The sequence below is a fragment of the Catharus ustulatus genome, chromosome 1, assembly GCF_009819885.2.
Source record: "Catharus ustulatus isolate bCatUst1 chromosome 1, bCatUst1.pri.v2, whole genome shotgun sequence".
Taxonomy (NCBI): Eukaryota; Metazoa; Chordata; class Aves; order Passeriformes; family Turdidae; genus Catharus; species Catharus ustulatus.
The window spans coordinates 99457708-99475868 of NC_046221.1; the positions used below are offsets into that span (position 1 = coordinate 99457708).

At 38.3% G+C, this 18161-nt stretch overlaps 1 protein-coding gene across 6 annotated transcripts in view; it reads left to right on the forward strand.

Annotated features, from left to right (window-relative positions):
- The window catches only part of LOC117004642 (myelin basic protein), an 82479-nt gene that overhangs the window by 60646 nt on the left and 3672 nt on the right, over nt 1-18161 (forward strand). The window contains exons 3-9 of one of the 6 annotated variants that reach the window (XM_033075625.1): nt 2738-3168; nt 6408-6431; nt 12824-12847; nt 15238-15345; nt 15819-15854; nt 16446-16478; nt 17459-17581. In XM_033075625.1, the coding sequence (XP_032931516.1) occupies nt 2738-3168; nt 6408-6431; nt 12824-12847; nt 15238-15345; nt 15819-15854; nt 16446-16478; nt 17459-17581 (779 nt within the window). The remainder of the gene's footprint in view (nt 1-2737; nt 3169-6407; nt 6432-12823; nt 12848-15237; nt 15346-15818; nt 15855-16445; nt 16479-17458; nt 17582-18161) is intronic. The other 5 variants (XM_033075800.1, XM_033075713.1, XM_033075959.1 and 2 more) reach the window with 5 other exon arrangements.

Consider the following 18161-nt stretch of genomic DNA (forward strand, 5'->3'; position numbering starts at 1 on the left):
CTTTGGAGAGGTGGCATTGACTTTAGGAGTGGTCCTTGGACACACCTGGAGTGCCTCTTCCCTGCTTGGAGTCTGGTTCCCTCCTGGCTGTTTTTGGGCTAATGTGAGGAGGTGCTTTTCTTGTGCTCTCATTTGTGCAGGTCTCAAGGACCAGATCCACCTACATATAAATAGAAGACACTTCGTAGCCTTCTAGTTAATGTGGCAATGCATCCTGCTGTGCTTCATTTTACAAGGATTAGTGAAAAGGTGCCTAAGATCTCTTCCTCCCTGAACAACTTTCTGTTTCATACAAGTGATACGGTACAGGTCATGTGCTTTATTTTAAGAAAGGGCTTCATCTTCCAAAGAAAAACAACTTTTAAAAATAGTAACTATGCACAGCATTTACAATAGATTTTAATAAAAGTCTAAGTATTTGTTTTTAAAATGAACAAATAAGCACACATTTATATAGTCCATTAATTCTGGACATCCTAAGGACATTGTTAAAGAGATCTGTCTCTCCAAATGCACTGGAAGACTTTGATTAGTTAGCAGCAGTATTAACAGTATCTCTCTAACATGTTTTTGTATATTAGAGAAGACATAAGCATGAAGAAAATTTAGATGCAAACTTAAAATGTATGCTTTCACTGCTGAAATAAAGCCGCTAGAAAGATTTATACTTTATAGCTCGCTGCGTATGCACTGGGAAAAGCTACTTTTGTGGCACAAATACCCTTCTTTGTTGCTTACCAATACCCGTATTCAGTGGCACAAAGAACAACTGTTGTAAAAAATATTAGTATGCAGATGCTCTGGTGTTTTGTTAATGCATTTAATTAAACACAATAACTCTTTTGTTTGCTCTTCTTTTTCTGTCCTTGAATGGATTTGTATTATGGTATAGAACCTAGGCTTATAGTCGCTGTTTAAAATGTTCTGTAGTTTCAGAATGTGTCACATATCCAAGTTAGTTACTTTTCTTTTGTTATATTAAGAAAATAATTTGGGTATGTTAGTAGTTTCTAATAAGTTTGAGAGCATCTTTTCAGAAAAACTCAAATTCCAAAGTTGCCAGCAAATATTTTCACCACTGATGAGGTCCTCAGTTAGGCACTGGTTAAATAATTGTATACCTGAGAGACTTTCAGATGTTTTAGCTGAAGACGTTTCTCTTGAAGTTGCCCAACATTTTCTAGCTATTTTCCACAAAAGAAATAGAAAAAGTTGCACAGAAAAACTTCCATTTATGTTTTTATATGAAAAACTGTAGCAGGCTGATTACACGCAAATGTAACCTACACACAGGTTTTGCAGAAGCCATCATTACTGTCTTGCATTGTTACCCATAAAATTATTTCAGAATTATTCTCAGCCTAAGGAAAGGTTTCTTTAATGCCCTGTGGGTGGGTGAAACCATATGAAATGACTGTGTCAAGTCTAAAATTGCTCTGCTGAATCAGCAAAGTACTTGAGCCCAGAGTACTTTGAAAACAAAGCAGTATTTGCCAGATCCTATCCCTCCCATGGCAACAAGGACCAACTCAAATGAGGATGTAAAAAGGTAATTAAGAGACCCTAAAGGTAACACATGACTAACTTATTTCTGAATTTCTGAGCCCCATTAACTCCAAAATGGATTTCTGACACAGAATGTGTGGGAGGTGTCTGTGTTGAAGGTTGCTTCTCAGGCAATGACCTAGTAATACTCTTTTGGTGTTCCTTGGAGATAAGTCATATTCTTCAGTGGGTGCAGTTTCCTTTAGAACAGTAGGAGTCATGGAGATCATAAAAACCTCCATAAATCTTTTTTAAGAAGGAGTTGCTACAGGTGAAGGAAGGGCTAAGTGTGCTGCAGCTGGTGCTTCTCAGATACCATAATGGGTGCATCAGAACACAGCTGTGGAGAAGGCAGCAGACATTTCACTTACCACAGGGGCCTGTCTTGGTTCCTTTCTTGGCTAAAAGAAAGAAAAGCTTGTCAGCTGCTGGTAATTGTTTTTGTCACTTCTCACAAGCACTAAATGCAAATCAGACAGTTTTGCTTTAGGCCCTCAGCATCAGTTCTAGAATACAGTGCCTACAGTACCAGGTTCATCATACCTGGGCAAAAACTGTCATGAGAAGCCAAGCAGAAATTGCAGTTTAGTGCTCTCTTTTTTGAATTGAGGACAGTTTCAATAGTGGGACAAAAAAATGCCTTCCTCTCACTGTGCTTGTTTGATCCGTATTGAAGTTACAGAGAGGGATTCCAAATGAGGCCATGAGCTCTGGCATTGTGGGTAGGGAACGTGCACTTGTGAAGGCACAGATCTGCAATGTCACTGCAATTATTTATTTTTTTTCTGTTTTGGAGAAAGATGGCATAATTAGAGTTGCAATCCTCAAGGGAAAGTACAGGAATTCTGATTACTCACTGAAAGCCTCCTCATCCGCGAGCCTTCCATGTAAATAAAGTTAGTTTCAGTTATGCTTCAAGTAATCTATCGATCTATTTATAAATGTGTTTAAAAAAACAAACACGAAAAAATCACCTAGAATTACTGCAAATTTGTGTGAGAACATCATTCTGGTTTCAGTTCCAAGATAACTTAATGTTCTTTAAGGCTGGAAGAGAACATAGTTTCATTACAACTGCACATATTACGGTTTTGTATGAAATGAGCATCTCAAGGCAAGGGAAAGAAAGCAGCATTGTTCCCGGGCTGTTTTTCACAGGCCTGTATTCATATCTCATCCTTGTTGTTTGCAGGAGAGGCAGATGTGAACCAGAACAATGGGACCTCCACGAAGAGCCCAGCGGTGACAGACTCCAAAGGCACAGCGGACCCGAAGAATGCCTGGCCTGAGGCCAACCCAGCTGACAGGACTGGTCGCCCCCACTTGATCCGCCTCTTTTCCCGAGATGCCCCAGGAAGAGAAGACAACACCTTCAAAGATCGGCCCTCAGAGTCAGACGAGCTACAGACCATCCAGGAGGACAGTGCAGCAGCTTCAGAGAATTCGGATTTGATGGCTTCACAAAAACGCTCCTCTTTCCGGCACGGATCAAAGCTGGCATCTGCGAGCACTATAGACCATGCCAGACATGGATCCCCACGGCACAGAGACTCGGGTCTACTTGACTCGCTGGGCAGATTCTTTGGAGGTGAAAGACACGTTCCCCGGCGGGGCTCGGGCAAGGTGAGCTCTGAGGAGTAGAGAACTGCAAGGCTACAGCAAAGTACAGTACAATTAAAGAGGAAGGGTGGGTCTGAAAGAAAGGTCTCACTGCTAAAAGGCAAGAGTTGACCTAGCCAGCGAGATGGTATTTGTAGTATAATGCTTGGCTTTAAACTGAAAACAGCAACAACAAAAAATAGCAAAGATCTGGGTAACAAGAGGAGCTACTCTGGGCAGTAACAAGGAGTATTAGAAATCCAGGGGGCTCTAGAAACATTACTGGGAGGAGTTTTTATGACCATTTAATATGGTGTGTTGTACGCATTTCTATGCTGTGCCATTTAGAGAAACTTCAGTCTGCTTTTGTGTGTTGTTCTTAAATATTTGCAAAAGGGAGCTGGACGAGAGCACTAAATGCAAGACAATCTCTGCATCTCTTGGCACTAACTGAGAGAAAAACTTGGAAATAGATGTTAGAAAAGGAATTGTGGCCAAATTCTCAGCCTGCTTGAGCAATGTATGTTTAAGGTCAGTTGACAGCATTGCCAGGGAGATGGCTTGACAAATATTGTTCTGAATCCCAGGTCTACAAAATAATCCAGCTGCTTTATTCTGACAAGAAGTTGAGATTTATCCCAAACATTTCATATTAGAAATTGTATAATGAGCCGTTTCTACTCTATGAATTCAAAAACAAGGCATTGATGAAAGGCTGTTAATTAAATTCTTCCCTTTTCCAGGACACCTGCCTCCTCTGATAAATTATGCAGCTGGCATATTAGTTCACTGTTATTCAAGTGGCAAAGTTAAGGATGTTTTCTCCGTACCTTTTGCTGTGTAAATGTTGAGTCTTATATTTGTGTGTCCACACACTGCCTAAGCATTCAAATGGAACTGCTGTAGGGCTGTTAATTTGTTGTAGTTGCTCAAGTTGTGTGTTGCAAAAAACAGCGTTCATAGTTGCTGGCTGTGCCCAAATTTTTGAAAATCCTTTGACAACCTTTGAGGTCTATTCAGTGTTCCAGCCTGTGATCTGTGCTGTCTCTCACTGGGACAGGACACAAACTGCTCTGTGGTGTAAAACTGAACTGTGGTGGTCCCACAGATGTGGCTGCCAGTGTCCTTCACAGCTCCACACCTGGGAAGCACAATGTAGAATAGCCCTTTAGAGACCACTGGACGAAACATACTCTAGAAACTTAATACCAGAAGCTCCTCACACCTGGTGGTTAGTACTAAGCAAGCTGAGTGTCTTGTTCTTTTTATTTCTCACCTTTACCAACTGGGGCCTGTAATGCTATTGACAAAGACTTAGCAGGCAGGCAGTTTTTTCTGTAGTAATGTTTCTGTGTGTAATGTTCCTGTGTGTAATATTCATAAAATGCAACAAGCAGTTGCTGTGAGCATGAAGAAAACCTTTTCTCTTGCTGTTGCTGCAAATAACAGAGACTGTTCCCAGCTGTTATTTTCTGGAACCTGGTTGGCCAGCTCAACTCTTGCTGTTTTGTTCATGTACTGTGTTATTTGATGAAAAATAGTGTATGAAATGTTCTTTGTACACCACGGAGACAATACCAAAAAAGTTAGATTCTGCATACAGAATATACAGAGGTATGTGCATTCCTGCTTGGCAATAAATCATACCAATCAACTCAGTTTTTAGGAGTAATGACTAAAAAATGTCTGCAAGCTGTACAAATTCTGTATTTTATCCTCTGGTGTGAACATGATTGCAATCATTCTCCATAGATTTTGATGTAATTATGTATGAGAGGACAGGAGATCATCTCCTTTTTCTCTGCTGTAAAATGCTATTTTGAAGAACATAAATGTCTGCATAACAGAAAAGAATTATGGACAATTCTGACTTTTTTAACCTACCAGAAGTAGTTGTTGCGATTTTTTTCCCTTAAGAATGACTACTCATAGTGTTAGGGATTCTTGATTTGCAGATCTGAGCTGGAAGCACAGAGAATTATTTTGGCAAAAGCCAGTCACATTAGGATTTCAAGTGCCAAAGCGTCTCTAGCACTCTTCCACACAATGGTAATATTGATGTACATCCTAGGAAACATTGCTAGGATGCTGTCTTGTGGGAGGGCTTCAGTGTGGAAAGTATTGAGCAAGTGGCACAGTCAGTCATTTCAACTCTTACTTATTTAGCCTCTGAAACAATGCCTTTTGGTTTCTTGTATCAAGAAATGCTTGTGGTGTCATTTATTTATACAAGTAGAGACAGAGGAAATCTAGATGGCTCATTTGTGCTTAAACCCTAAATAGTTGTTGCCATTTGCTGAATTTTGTAGAGGATCACTGATAGATGATGAAGGTGTTCATAGACCAGCCAAAATAGAATAAAGTCCCTTGGCAGTTTTCCAGACTCCACTAAGTAAACAGGTCTTTAGAAAATAAGATACCACTAAAAGCACCTTAAAGGATGAATTTCAAAGGCTTGAAAAGTTCCTAGAGCTGCACTGTTTATTTGCTTGCACTTTTTTCTGTATTTATTTTGAAGCATTTCAAAGCAATTCTGCAGCTGCCTTTCTTGCAGTCTTCCTTTTTCAGCCAGCCCATGCCTCAGTGGGAGCATCTCAACTACCCACACCAGCAAGCACTGGAATGCAAAGACAACACTTGCTCTTTGTACAGATTTAGGGCTGACATTCAAGCAAAACATTATAAATTCTTTGTGGAGGCATTTTCTTCTTGCATCCATAGCTAAGAAGTACATTAATGAATAATACTCACTATTGTGTCCAGAAAGGTGGGGTAGGAACAATGCCGGGACTGTTTCATGGCCTCCTTTTCTCATGTGGAGCAGATTTCTAATTGCCCTGCAATTCTGAAGTTAAATTAAGAGTGCAGGGGAGTTCCATGGGAGGTGTTAAAAATAGAAATACTGGAATGTACAGAAATACTCCTTTTCCTCCAAGGGAGAGCAAGTGCATTTGCCATTTTTCCCCCAATCCCATTGAGATTTTGGATAGCTGAAACTCAATTAAAACCAGCTTAAATTTTGTACTTTTAAGAAAATCTTTTGAGGTAGAATGTTTGAAACAAAACTGTTGCTGTGCACAGCTCAAATTTAATCGTATTGAAACAAAATTTAAAATGGTGACAGAAAGAAACTGTGGTGCAGACATTTTAAATAGCATGCAAGAGATGGTAGTATAACAATAAATTATTTCCTTTCTAATCTTTATAGAATATTTGTCAAAGGAAGTTTGTTAAAACAATCAAATGTTTTTTGTGCCTCCTAGATTCCGAGCCTGTATTCAACTTCAGTATGTACTGACTACTGTTTTGTTCTTTTGATGCAGTTGTTTATGCTTTTGTAATCCTTTTGTTTATGATTTTTTTTTCCTACTAAAGTTTGGATTGTGAAACAAGAACTTTTCTCTCCAGGTTTAACATTTTGCATTAACGTACTAAACTTTAAACTATGCTTGTGACACAGATCAAACAAACCAAAATATGTGACAGTAAACAATAGGTGAGGCAAGACTTAGTGAAAGATTAAACCAATTTGTCTTTTACATTTGCTTCGGTTTTGCATGCAATCCTGTAAGAGTCTCCTGTTGCTTGAATGAAGCCTTGCTCCTGTATTTCCTTCCCAATTTCTGTGTGTTTGGATACAAGAAATGCGGAAGGTAGCAATGGGGCTTCCCCATGCTGCAGACAGATACGAGGCAGGAGCAGCACTGGGCTGAAGTTCTGCTTAACTTGAGCAGAACCAGGGTTTAGGATCAACATTTTCTGAATCAGCAGTTCCAAACCCTCTCCTGAGCTAAGCAAGTGCTAGAGTGGGGAATCTACGAAAATGTTTGCTATAAAAGTGCACAGGTAAAAAGTTTAGGAAGCACAGTTCTAAATTATGCCATGGAGGGATAAACTAAGCAGAATATTTTTTCTTTTTTTTTGCACTTGAACTCTATTCACATTTCCCGTGGAAGCTTTAATGTATACTAGAGCACCATGAAGAATACGAAAAGTAGTTAAATCAGTGCTAGTCTGACTAGTATATGATGTGATTTAAGTAATTACTTACTGTGATTTTAATTTCCAAGTCAATTTTCAGGGAGTGGTGTTGCTTGTGATACACTGTTTTGTAAAGCCTGCTGTGCAAGCAGTATGCTTGTAAAAAGATTTTTATAGAGTTTATGGTGGTTGTAACAATAATTTTGTTTTAATCTTTTGCTTTTTATGTGCTTTATGTATTCATTAAACTGTTTACATCACAAAAACCAGTGTACTAATGATTTAATTTGTTTTAAATGCTTTAATCCATTAACAGAAGTTGCAACAAATTACTACTTGTATGTGACGGGCTTTTAGTTCACTAAGAGGCTGCGTGTCCTTCTGCAAAATCCAGTTAGAACAGTGCATTGGACAGAAGGGAACAGAGAGGTTTCCTTCTGGAAGGAAAGGGTAGGCTTTGAATAACCAAAGCTCCTGAATCTGATGTTCTCAGTGGTAATGGGAACTGAATCTGGCCTCTCAGTTGTAGCAGGTAGTAATGAATGATGAATACCTAAAAATGAATTAGTGTAACAGAACTACTGGTCTGAAGCTCATTTAGTTTGTGCAGTGGTAGTACCTCAGAGTATACATCTGCCTGGTTTAAAAAAATATCAGCTGTACAAAACAAGGAAATACCAACCGGTGAGTATACACACCACATGAGAAGTGAAAGGCCTAGGAGCCAACATTACGTGAGATTCATTTTGGTATATTCATTAAACACATTATGACCATAAAAATGTTATTTGTGCCTAATAATTAACACATTGTTTAATGCATTGGAACTTGCATTTTCAAGGAAGTTACTGCTTGAAGTTATTATTACAAGCTACTAGAGGAATTTGGGAATTGGACTAGGTTAAATGTTCTTTAAATGGTACTTCGAAGTGCAAGCACTACATTTTGGTAAAGTATTAGTGATGCTTTGTGTTCACCTGACATCAGCTGAAGGGTAGGGTTTGTTCAGAAATGGGACAAAGTATTTTGGGGCTTGCTGATTTGTATTATAAGTTAAACAGGAGATCATGACTGGGGAGAATGGTCGTGTGCTTCACTGCTTTTACTGGCTTTTTATATGGTCTGGTGCCTCTTACATTCAGAAATGTATTAGTAACAGGTTCAGGCTGAAAAACAAATTAATCAACTGAAGCATTTGAAGGATCTCTGTTTCTAATCACTCCACAGCAAAAGGTTTCCCCCCTTTCATTAAACTTCTAACACGATCTTTCAGTTCAGTCTTTGCTTGACTATTTCTAGAGTCATCTATCCACTAATATGATTAATAATAACAGTAGTATATGTAAGTTGCATGCAGAAGAGCATGCAAATTCTACAGAAGAGCTCCAAGGATTCTTTTGAGCACTTGGTGAAGTTCAAAGCTTGCAGTGCCCTTTGCCTGGGCCTGAGGCTGATGGCAGAGCTGCTGGAGGGGCAGTGATGGCAGCTTTGGGATATTTTGATGGGAACTGGCTCAGCTGTGCTCAGCCATTCCTCTTGTTCACCTGCACAGGCCCACAGCCCAGCTCAGAGAAAGGTCTGGATTTAATTTCAAAACCATGTATCAGAGGGCAGTGTTTGTTTAAAGAAGTGTGAGGGCCAGGCAGGGACCCCAAAATGGACATACAGGTGGTCAAACAGAGCTATTAAAAATTCAGCACAAGGATTTTCTCTGCCTGAGAACAATTTAATCTATTTCTCTGCAGATGAACCAGTTGGATAAGTAAGAAATTGCTTTATACTAAAATCTGCTACATTGATTTTTCTATCACTTTCCCTGCAAATGAAGAACTGCATTATCCTTAGCATTTTCCATCCTAGAATGCCAAAATAAATAACTGCACTTCCGCTGTTTTCAGATTACACAATGGTAAATGCTGCTAGAGAGAAAACCAGAGCAAAAGTTATTACTTGTTTTTCCCTGACCTTGTTTTGTACCTCGGTCATCACATAGCATTAGTTGCTGGCTTTCACCTTTTGTACTGATGGAAAATATCACACCATGTTCTTGAAATAATCTCCAGTTAGATGTGTTCAATTACACATTACACTCTAAAGTTTCTTGGTTTCATTTCTGAGCTGCATGAAAAATTGTCCACTGCCCTTTTACTGCATTTTTTACAAATCAATTTAGAACTGTTAGTAAAGCACAAATTAGTGCTGCAGACCCAAGATGAGCCTTAGCTCTCTTTCTCCTTTTGCTTATGATGCATCTACTTCTCTATTTCTGATACATCACACAATTAATGTGCCTTGGAACTTGTACAAGCCTCAGGTATGGAGTGCTCCATCTTACCCACTATACTAACAATATTACTGAAAATTTTACCATGGTATTTCTTTCAAAGAAATATGCTATTAACCATGCCCCGTCTACATATTTCATAATAGTAAACTCTCCTTGCTGTTACGCTCTCTTTACAAGTTACACTGAGACAGTGCTTTTAACAACCTGTATGAGAGATTAGCTTGTTGTTGCTTACCTATTAAATGCAAGAAATTAATAGGATTGGGCTAATCCTTCAAAGATGAGAACTGATCAAATATTTTATGGGTGGGTGGTTGAGTGCATGCCATCTGAGATGTTCAGAAATCAAGGTTTAGTAACATTCTTCTGGCCAGCAGTTGTAAAGTGATAGTGTATAGCCGGTATTTATAGCTTTGTTTTCCAAATAATTCCCGTCTTGCTTACTGCATTACCTTCATGGCTATATGAAAATACTAGGGAACAGGACATCTAAAAATTGTATCAATTTTTGCTTTCTTACCAATGGCCATACCCACAATGTTACATTATGTTGCTGTAGCAGCACCAACCAACAGATGCATCTCCACCCAATACACAGGTGAATCATAGTGAATACCAGTGCAGAATACCTTCCATATCATGCCCATCTACAGTGAAGTCCTTAAGGCAGTGCAGTTTGATGATAACAGAAGCTACTTGGAGAATACCTACTAGCCAAAGTATTTTTATTTTTTTTTTCTGGAGTGATTATTCTCAAACAAAATCCAGAACAAAACCAGTCAAGAAAACCACCACTCAAACCATGGATCATTTCAACAAAGTTTAATGTATGTCATTGATACCAGCTTGATAAAGCAACAGAACAATACTGAGTATGCATCAGAGACTATGTCCAAGCAGATAAAAAACTTCTATCATGAAGAATAATTGAATGAAATTATTCATGCTCGGCAGAAAAAATGCTTCAAAAGAGCCAAGTCAGAGCACTGAGTTTTCCTTTGAAATAATTTATCAAGTGTCACAACAATGGAATAAACTGGACACAAGGAAAAAACCCAGAAGACATGATGACACTGGTTTCTCATTTGAGTCCCATCATAAACCAGAACTCTCCTGAAAAACTGCCCCCATTCTTCTTTTCTCCCCAGTAATTCTTTTACCTGCTAATTCATGAACACTAATCATCAAGGCACAAAGGGCTAATGGGGTTATGGAGAAATGTGGTTCTGGATTATTGATCAGCACCTCTCTTGATCAGGGAGTGTTCTTCACTGTTTCCTTCCTCTCCCTTGTGTTTCTTACTTTCCAGTCATCTCTACTCTTTACTGCCTTGTTTGCTATTCCTGTTATTCTGCTAAGAATTCTTCCTCTTTTTGTTCATCACCTATTTCTAGACAAAGATTGATCTCAGCACAACCCTGAAAGGCAGAATCTCCTGCATTCTACATCCCTCTTCCTGCCAATTCTCCTCTATACCTTTGAGCAAGTAATTTAATTTCTGTCTTAACTTCCACATTAGTAAAAATTAACAGTACCATTACAAGGATGTGCAGCTCATCCTTCCTAAAGTGATTTTAAAAGCCTGCTGAATTAGGTAATTAACTACAATGTCATCACCAGATCAGCTAGTGGGGAAGACGTCAGCATTCCCATTGCTTTTGGTAATGGATCGGCAAGTTGTGAACAGCCTGGGACAAACACTGCCACCAAGAGCCAGCTGCTACCTGGGTTGTACGTGAGCAAAGATGGAATCAACACCACCAGTACAACACAACTCTGATTTAGCAGCGCATGCTCACAGAAGTTACATTGCTCCTAAAATAAGCATGGAAAAATACATCCCACATGGGCTGTAGTCTGCCTGGTGGGAGTCGGGTAGCAGCACTGAAAGGTTCTGACAAAGTGTCAGCCATGCCCAGGAACACAAAGCCTCATGGACAAAGCCCCTCCAAATCCAAGATGAAGCAATTTCTGTTTTCAAGTGCCTGTCAGATTTCTCCTTAAACTGTATCGTAGATTTCCATGTTATTAAAATAAGGGAAAAAAAAAAAAAGCAAACATTTGCAGAAAAGGATGCATCTCAATTCCTGTTTGGCATACATATTTAGAAACCATACTGACCATCTACATTTGAACCTGTATAGGAATTTCATTAAAGTTTGGATTCAGAGTCCATTTTAAGGACTAAAACAAAAGCAGATGAGTAGTTTACAAATTGCCTGTTGAACTTTCAGCTTTTTCTTCCCACAGGAACAGCACAGTGTTCATCACGTAATGCTTAAAGGAGGAATTTTAGTCTCCAGTACAGTTCCAAATTACTTAGTGGGGGTGGTTATTATGGACATTACAGTGTTATGGACAACCTACAGGTTGTGGAACAGATTGGTTTTCTAAGACAATCTAAATGCAATTTTTATGTCTATGTGAATTTGAAATGCGTGGATTTTGTATTGCATCTTTTAAATTCATGCACAGCAACTCATTATGTATCTTGTGAAGAAAAGCCATTGGAAACCATGATACCCATTGAACCCATGAAAAAGCCCATTGTTTTCCAACATTACCTGGTTTGATTGCATTTTAAATCAGCTATTCCATATTTCATATGCATGGATTTTGCCAGTAGAGAAACAACATGGGATGTATTTTGGATTTTCATCTCACATCCTAAAGTAAGCAACAAAAACACATAGTAGTGATACTGAAAGGAACTGTAAAAAGCTGTAAATTCACATACTTCAGAAGTATCTTAATACTGTTATTGCCACAAATGTGTATCATGGACTGATCACTGTTAGCACTATTTACATGTATATGGAATCTTCAACTATAAGTAATACTCTTGTGGAGGATGAGAGATTATAGTATGCGTTTAAAAGTCCCCCTCTAATGCATCTGAATTGCAAGATCTGACATATCTCATTTATAGCAAGCAAAGTCAGGGATGGATTTAATGGGATTTCAAGACTGGGGGGAAAAAAAAAAAAAAAAGCCTGTAACTCCTTAACTTTTTAGTTTTTAGCCATTTTATACCCAGGGCCAATTGTTGCACAACACTGAAAAAAGCATGTTTATAGATATATAAATATATAAATATATATTTATATATATTTTCACACACACTTTAGTATCTTGAGGTCGTTACACTGGATATGTAATAACCTTGCACTAAATACCAAATGGAGCCCATATTGTTAGAGATGTGGCAGTTTTAATTTTTTTTATTAACACCTCTTACAAGGTACTAATACAGGTTGTGCCAGTAAATGTGATTAGTCTGATGTGAGAGTACATGGCTAACACAGGGAATGTCATTCCAATGTATGGCTAATGTTGAGACTTAAAATACCTGCATGTTTTCATTCACAGTTATTCTCTTTTTCTTTTTTTTTTTTTTTTTTTTTGTCTTAGTGGCCAACATACCACCATACCAAGGTAGGTGACACAGTAAAACAATGCTACTTTCCTGTGCATCACCAGAAAGAATCAGAAAATATTAAAAAAAAAAAAAAAATCACTCTCCTTACAGGATAACTGTGGGTAATTTATGTGTATTTTAAAGAGTTCTTTTTCAGATTATTAATCCTTAAAACTATTGATTTCACAGTGAAGTTGCAAACTATGTTTTTGTCATGAGATCTAGTTACTGCTTTTATTTCCAGCACTGGTGAATCTTTTTATTAAGATCACTCAGCTGTAGGATTCTTTTTGGCTCTTTTGAATGTGCAGCAGAGTTGACTTAGTTGAGATCCTTAACTGAGGTCAAACATTTCATTAATGTTAACTGGGAACAGGAAAAGTTGAGTGTTCTGTTCAGTTACTGAAGACTTACTGTATGTTTAAACTTTCCTTAAGGGCACAAAGAGAGGCACCTCCATTTTAAACTTCACCACCAATACCCAAGGGCTCTGAATTCATGCTCCCACTTGGAAAGTGCATTTCAAAATACACATATGGAAGCCAAGGATGGCTTTTATCGGCAATGCTCTCAAGACTGAAATTCCTGACAACATTGTAAGAGGTGTGGGGAGAACTCACTGGAGCACCTGGGCAAAAGAGACCAGTAACACAAAGAAAGAAGTAGTAAATTACATCCCTTCCTAAAACACAGTTGCTTTTCTCTATTCCTATTAGCTTTAACAAGAGTATTATTTAAAGTCAAGCACCTAAAACATATTTAAAGGTAAACAGTGATGATCTGAATGCATTAATGTAACACATGATAACTGTTAAATCGAGTTCATTCAAAAAAGTCCACTTACATCACACCATCTCAGCAGCCCATTGCAGCAGTATAAATCAGGTTTGTTTTCTCTTTTAATTTCAAATCCATTAGAATTTACCTTTTAACACATATAGATATCAGTTTTTACACAAACATAAACAGTCTCTGAAAAACACCACTGGATTTTGTTTTCTGTCCCTAGGAGTCCAAAAATTGAAAGAACAAACTAAAGGTGAAACAGTAATTTCAACAATGATTTGAGAGGAAACATGCAAATTATGTGTCACAAATAAAGAATAATATCAAAGGTTCTGAAAACAGATGAAGTTTGTTGATGACAATATGAATGGAAAGCACTTTACTTTAAACACCAGGAAACTCATCCAGAACAGTAGTTAAAAATTACTTCAGATTTGCTACTGCTTCATACACATTAAAATGGGAGACGATCGAAGCCTGTAATGACATTTGGCACTGCAGGCAGAAGAGACTTAGTATTTACAGCACAATAACCTTTCCAATAAGCCAAGTTATTAGCACTTAACAATTGGTCAGAACGCCAGAATCAAGAAACTCAACCCTATCTAGATTCTAAAATCTTATTATCCCAATTTCTCTCCATTCCTGTGGCAATTCATAGCCCACCAGAACTCCAACACCATGGTATTTATACTAAGGACAAGGTAGTCAGCAGGTTTCAAAGGGTTGAATGTAGATTAACAAGACAAAACCATGGCTGAAGTGATGTGCTCTAAACACTACTGGCTCTCTCTTCCTAATCATGGCAGCAGCAGCTATTTTGGTAACACTGGAACTAGCAACCAAGCAGAAACTGTTGCAGAAATATAAACAGGACTGACTGCCTGACACCATGGAGATTTCACATATCCAAAATTCAGATTTTCCTGCTTTTAAAACAGTTAAGTGTCCACATATCATCAGCATGCAAAAAACCAACTCTGATAAAAATAAGCCAAACTTCTCTGCATTCGATTTTTTTTTTCCCAACGGAAATCAAATGTCATAAACCACATATCTGACTTCATTTGGACTATTGCTCAGGAAGCCCTACTGAAAATAGAAAGCCCTACTGAAACAGCAACTGTCAGCCTCGCTTGATTCCCTCATTCTAAAAAAAACATTGCTCTTGCAGTTCATGAGTGTTACAAAGTCTTTGGGAACGAAAAATGATATACGATCTATTCCTGCTTTCCCATGCAGAATGATCCAACAATTTTAAGCTTTTTTCCATTTTAGTTTATTTTCTAAAATCACAGTCTATGATCCTACTTAAGAAAAAATTCCTATTTAAGGAAAAATATCATGTTTCTTTTACCTGAACTTTCCTATAAGAGGCTTAATTCCACACTAGGCTGTAAGGTTAAGAATATGTGCATCCATATATATGCACAACATATGTGCGTATACATACTGTGTATTTGCCATTTCACAGCACTGACAACTGTAGGGTGCAGTCTTGGAAATCTAGATTTCCAAGGCATATTCTTCCTGTCTTCACTCCCGAAAATGATTCTTCATGCCATGGTTGATAAGCTGTCCCTCCCAGCTGACTGGGCAACGTGCCTGTTCTGCTTTTCAGGACATACATGCAGCCAGGGTCAGCCACCACGTTGGGTCCATCCCCCCGAGATCTCAGCATGGCCGGCCCATTGATGACAACCCTGTAGTCCACTTCTTCAAGAACATTGTAAGTCTCCCCTCTTCTTATGCACCAAAATTAAATATTTTCTTTAGAATCCATCAGTAAACAAATACTCCCCAATCATTATCCTTTATTTTGAGCCTCAAATTGTACTGTGCCTTTTTGAGGTCATTATGCCAATCAAATATAAAAATAATTTTTACCTAGAAGACACACAATACTGAAATGCTACCAAAAAAACCATGTGAACCTCCATTAACATAGTCAAATGCTAACCATGTCAGTTATACAGCTTCACTATAGACAGGTTTTGTCCTTGTGTCTTTAACACCGGCAGTATTCAGGAATTATTACTGTTTCAAGACAGACATAAATCCAGTGTATTCCAGGCAGGCTTAAGACAGCAGAGAAGCTTCTCAATGCAATTACCATTTTTAGCTCATGGATAATGTGCAAAAGGCCTGATAATTTCTGACATTTATTTTTGCCTTTGACAATTCTTTTGCATTGGTTTTTAGGTCTCACCCCGTACACCTCCCCCAATGCAAGCAAAGGTAAGTAGTTTCAGGGACTCAGGGCATAATTCACACTAATTCACATGGGCTAATTCACACTAATTCAACTGCAAGCCTGATTCACTGTCCCTAATGGCATTAAGTAAAATCTAAAGTTATCACTGGGAACAATTTAAAGCAAGAGCCTAAGACACAGAAGCTATGGTTCTCTTCCTCATGCATTTCCTGACTTCATGCATGACGAAGTGAACCAATTGCAGGGATTTTTATATTCAGTTTATGGTGTGATTGCTTTTTGTAATGAACTAACAATTGGTAATGCTTTCAAACAAGCCTCACCAACCAGGAACTGTCCTTCCATTTACTCAACTCAGTTGGCTTTTGAATTACATAACAATGACAAACTATGGCTAGTGAAATCAGTTCTAGTAGTTACAATAAACAAGTTTGGCTTTTTTTGCTTAATGAAGTGACCATACAGACTGTTGTTCTCAACTCCTACCTGCCTCATTATCTGGCCATAATTTCATAATCTTGGCTGTCTTTTCATCTTCTGCTGTGTATGGCAGACCCAGATACTGTGTTCCATAGTGATCATCATGTCATTGTTTCTATTTCTTGCATGTACAGGGAAGAGGATTATCCCTCACCAGATTTAGCTGGGTAGGTGACAAATGCGCTTTTGGTATCAGCGCTTTTATTTACCAGGCCAAAGCATATCTTGCTCCATTGCCTCAAGCTGCTGCAGCAACGTGATAATTTTGTTTTGTCTCAAGTTTGCTATTTTGCTTTTTCTGTTCCACTTTCCTTCCTCTTTCCACAGCACTTTAAGAGGGTAATTGTGTTGCTTGCTCTTACCCTGCAATTTGACAGCCCTTGCAGCAATAATTTCTTTTGCTTCAGCACAAAGGGAGCAAAACCCACTGCATGGCAAAGCTCTCTTCCCTTAAAGGCTCCTGGAAGACCCATCTGCTGCAATTTTCTTCTCCTGAGATGGACAAAAATGGGAGGGAGGGCTGGCACAAGATAGGTGCTTATTCCACTTTTGCAACTGCTTTGACACAGTGAAGTCTGAAAAACTAACGCTGTCACTAACCTCAGTATTTTGTCCCACCTTTCCTGTCAGTTAGAAGTGATCTGCCTAAGCAATTCCGAGACAAGTTCTTCCCACAGTTCTTTCACGACTAATTAAATTCAACTTCTCTACCACAGGTTTGATTTTATATGAGATGGCATGCAAATTACTGGCATTTTAAGACAAAATATCAAAGCCTTCAAGCTATTAAACATTTCTTTCACTATCAGAACACCACATATTAGCTGATGTGTTTGACATCTTAAAACTCACGAAATTAAAACATTTAAAGTTTTATCACACAGGCTAATGCTCTGAGTGTTTAATTTTTGAATATTAATTCATTTTTTACAGATTGATGTTTCCCTCAGATCTGAATCTATTCAGAAAATTTCCTAACATTTTCCTTCAGCCTTGTTTATTACATAAAAGATTGTTTTATTGGCAACAACCTCCAAATTCCTCATTTGAGTATTACATTTCAGTGATCACAAATAAAGACTTCATCGTGCCTATGATAACTTGGATGCGATAATTTGCAAATATATATGAAAATCTTTCTTTGCAGGGTGGTGAAACACACAAGCCAGGATATGGAAGCGGAAAATTCTATGAGCATAAATCTCCTCACAAGGGACACAAGGGATCCTATCATGAGGGCCAGGGCACTCTTTCCAGAATCTTTAAACTGGTAAAGTACAATTGAATTTTAAGTACAAAAAAACTGAACTCGGAAAAAGAAGCCAAACCTCTCCAGAACCTGCCATGTTTGAAACAACCACATTTCCTTAAAGCTTCTGAAGAATTAGATTTGCATGGATAAACTAGAAGGTTATTTCGTGGATTAGGGACTACTTACATGATAGGAAACAAAAGTAAAACTACACAGTTAGTGGCCATCAGGAAAGAAGGTAAGTCCACAATGTCCCACAAAGACCTGCACCAGGATCAGTGTTGTTACTGAATGCAAAAATGATCTGGAATACAGAAGACAAATGGAATTACACAGGTCGTTGCTGCTAAATTATTTAGGATAGGGAAAATGAAAGAGAACAGATAAACTGCAAAAGGGCAGACAGGGCAGTGCCGGACACATACTTGGATGCAGCAAGAACTCCAGCAGTTCCTGCTTATTCCCACCCCAGGTGGGAGAACTCCTACAATATGTCAGTATTGCAAGTTATGAAACCACAAAGTGAGGCAAATTCAAAAACTGTCATAATTAGAAATAAACATTTGGTCAGATTATCTTCAGACTGCTTCAATTCCCC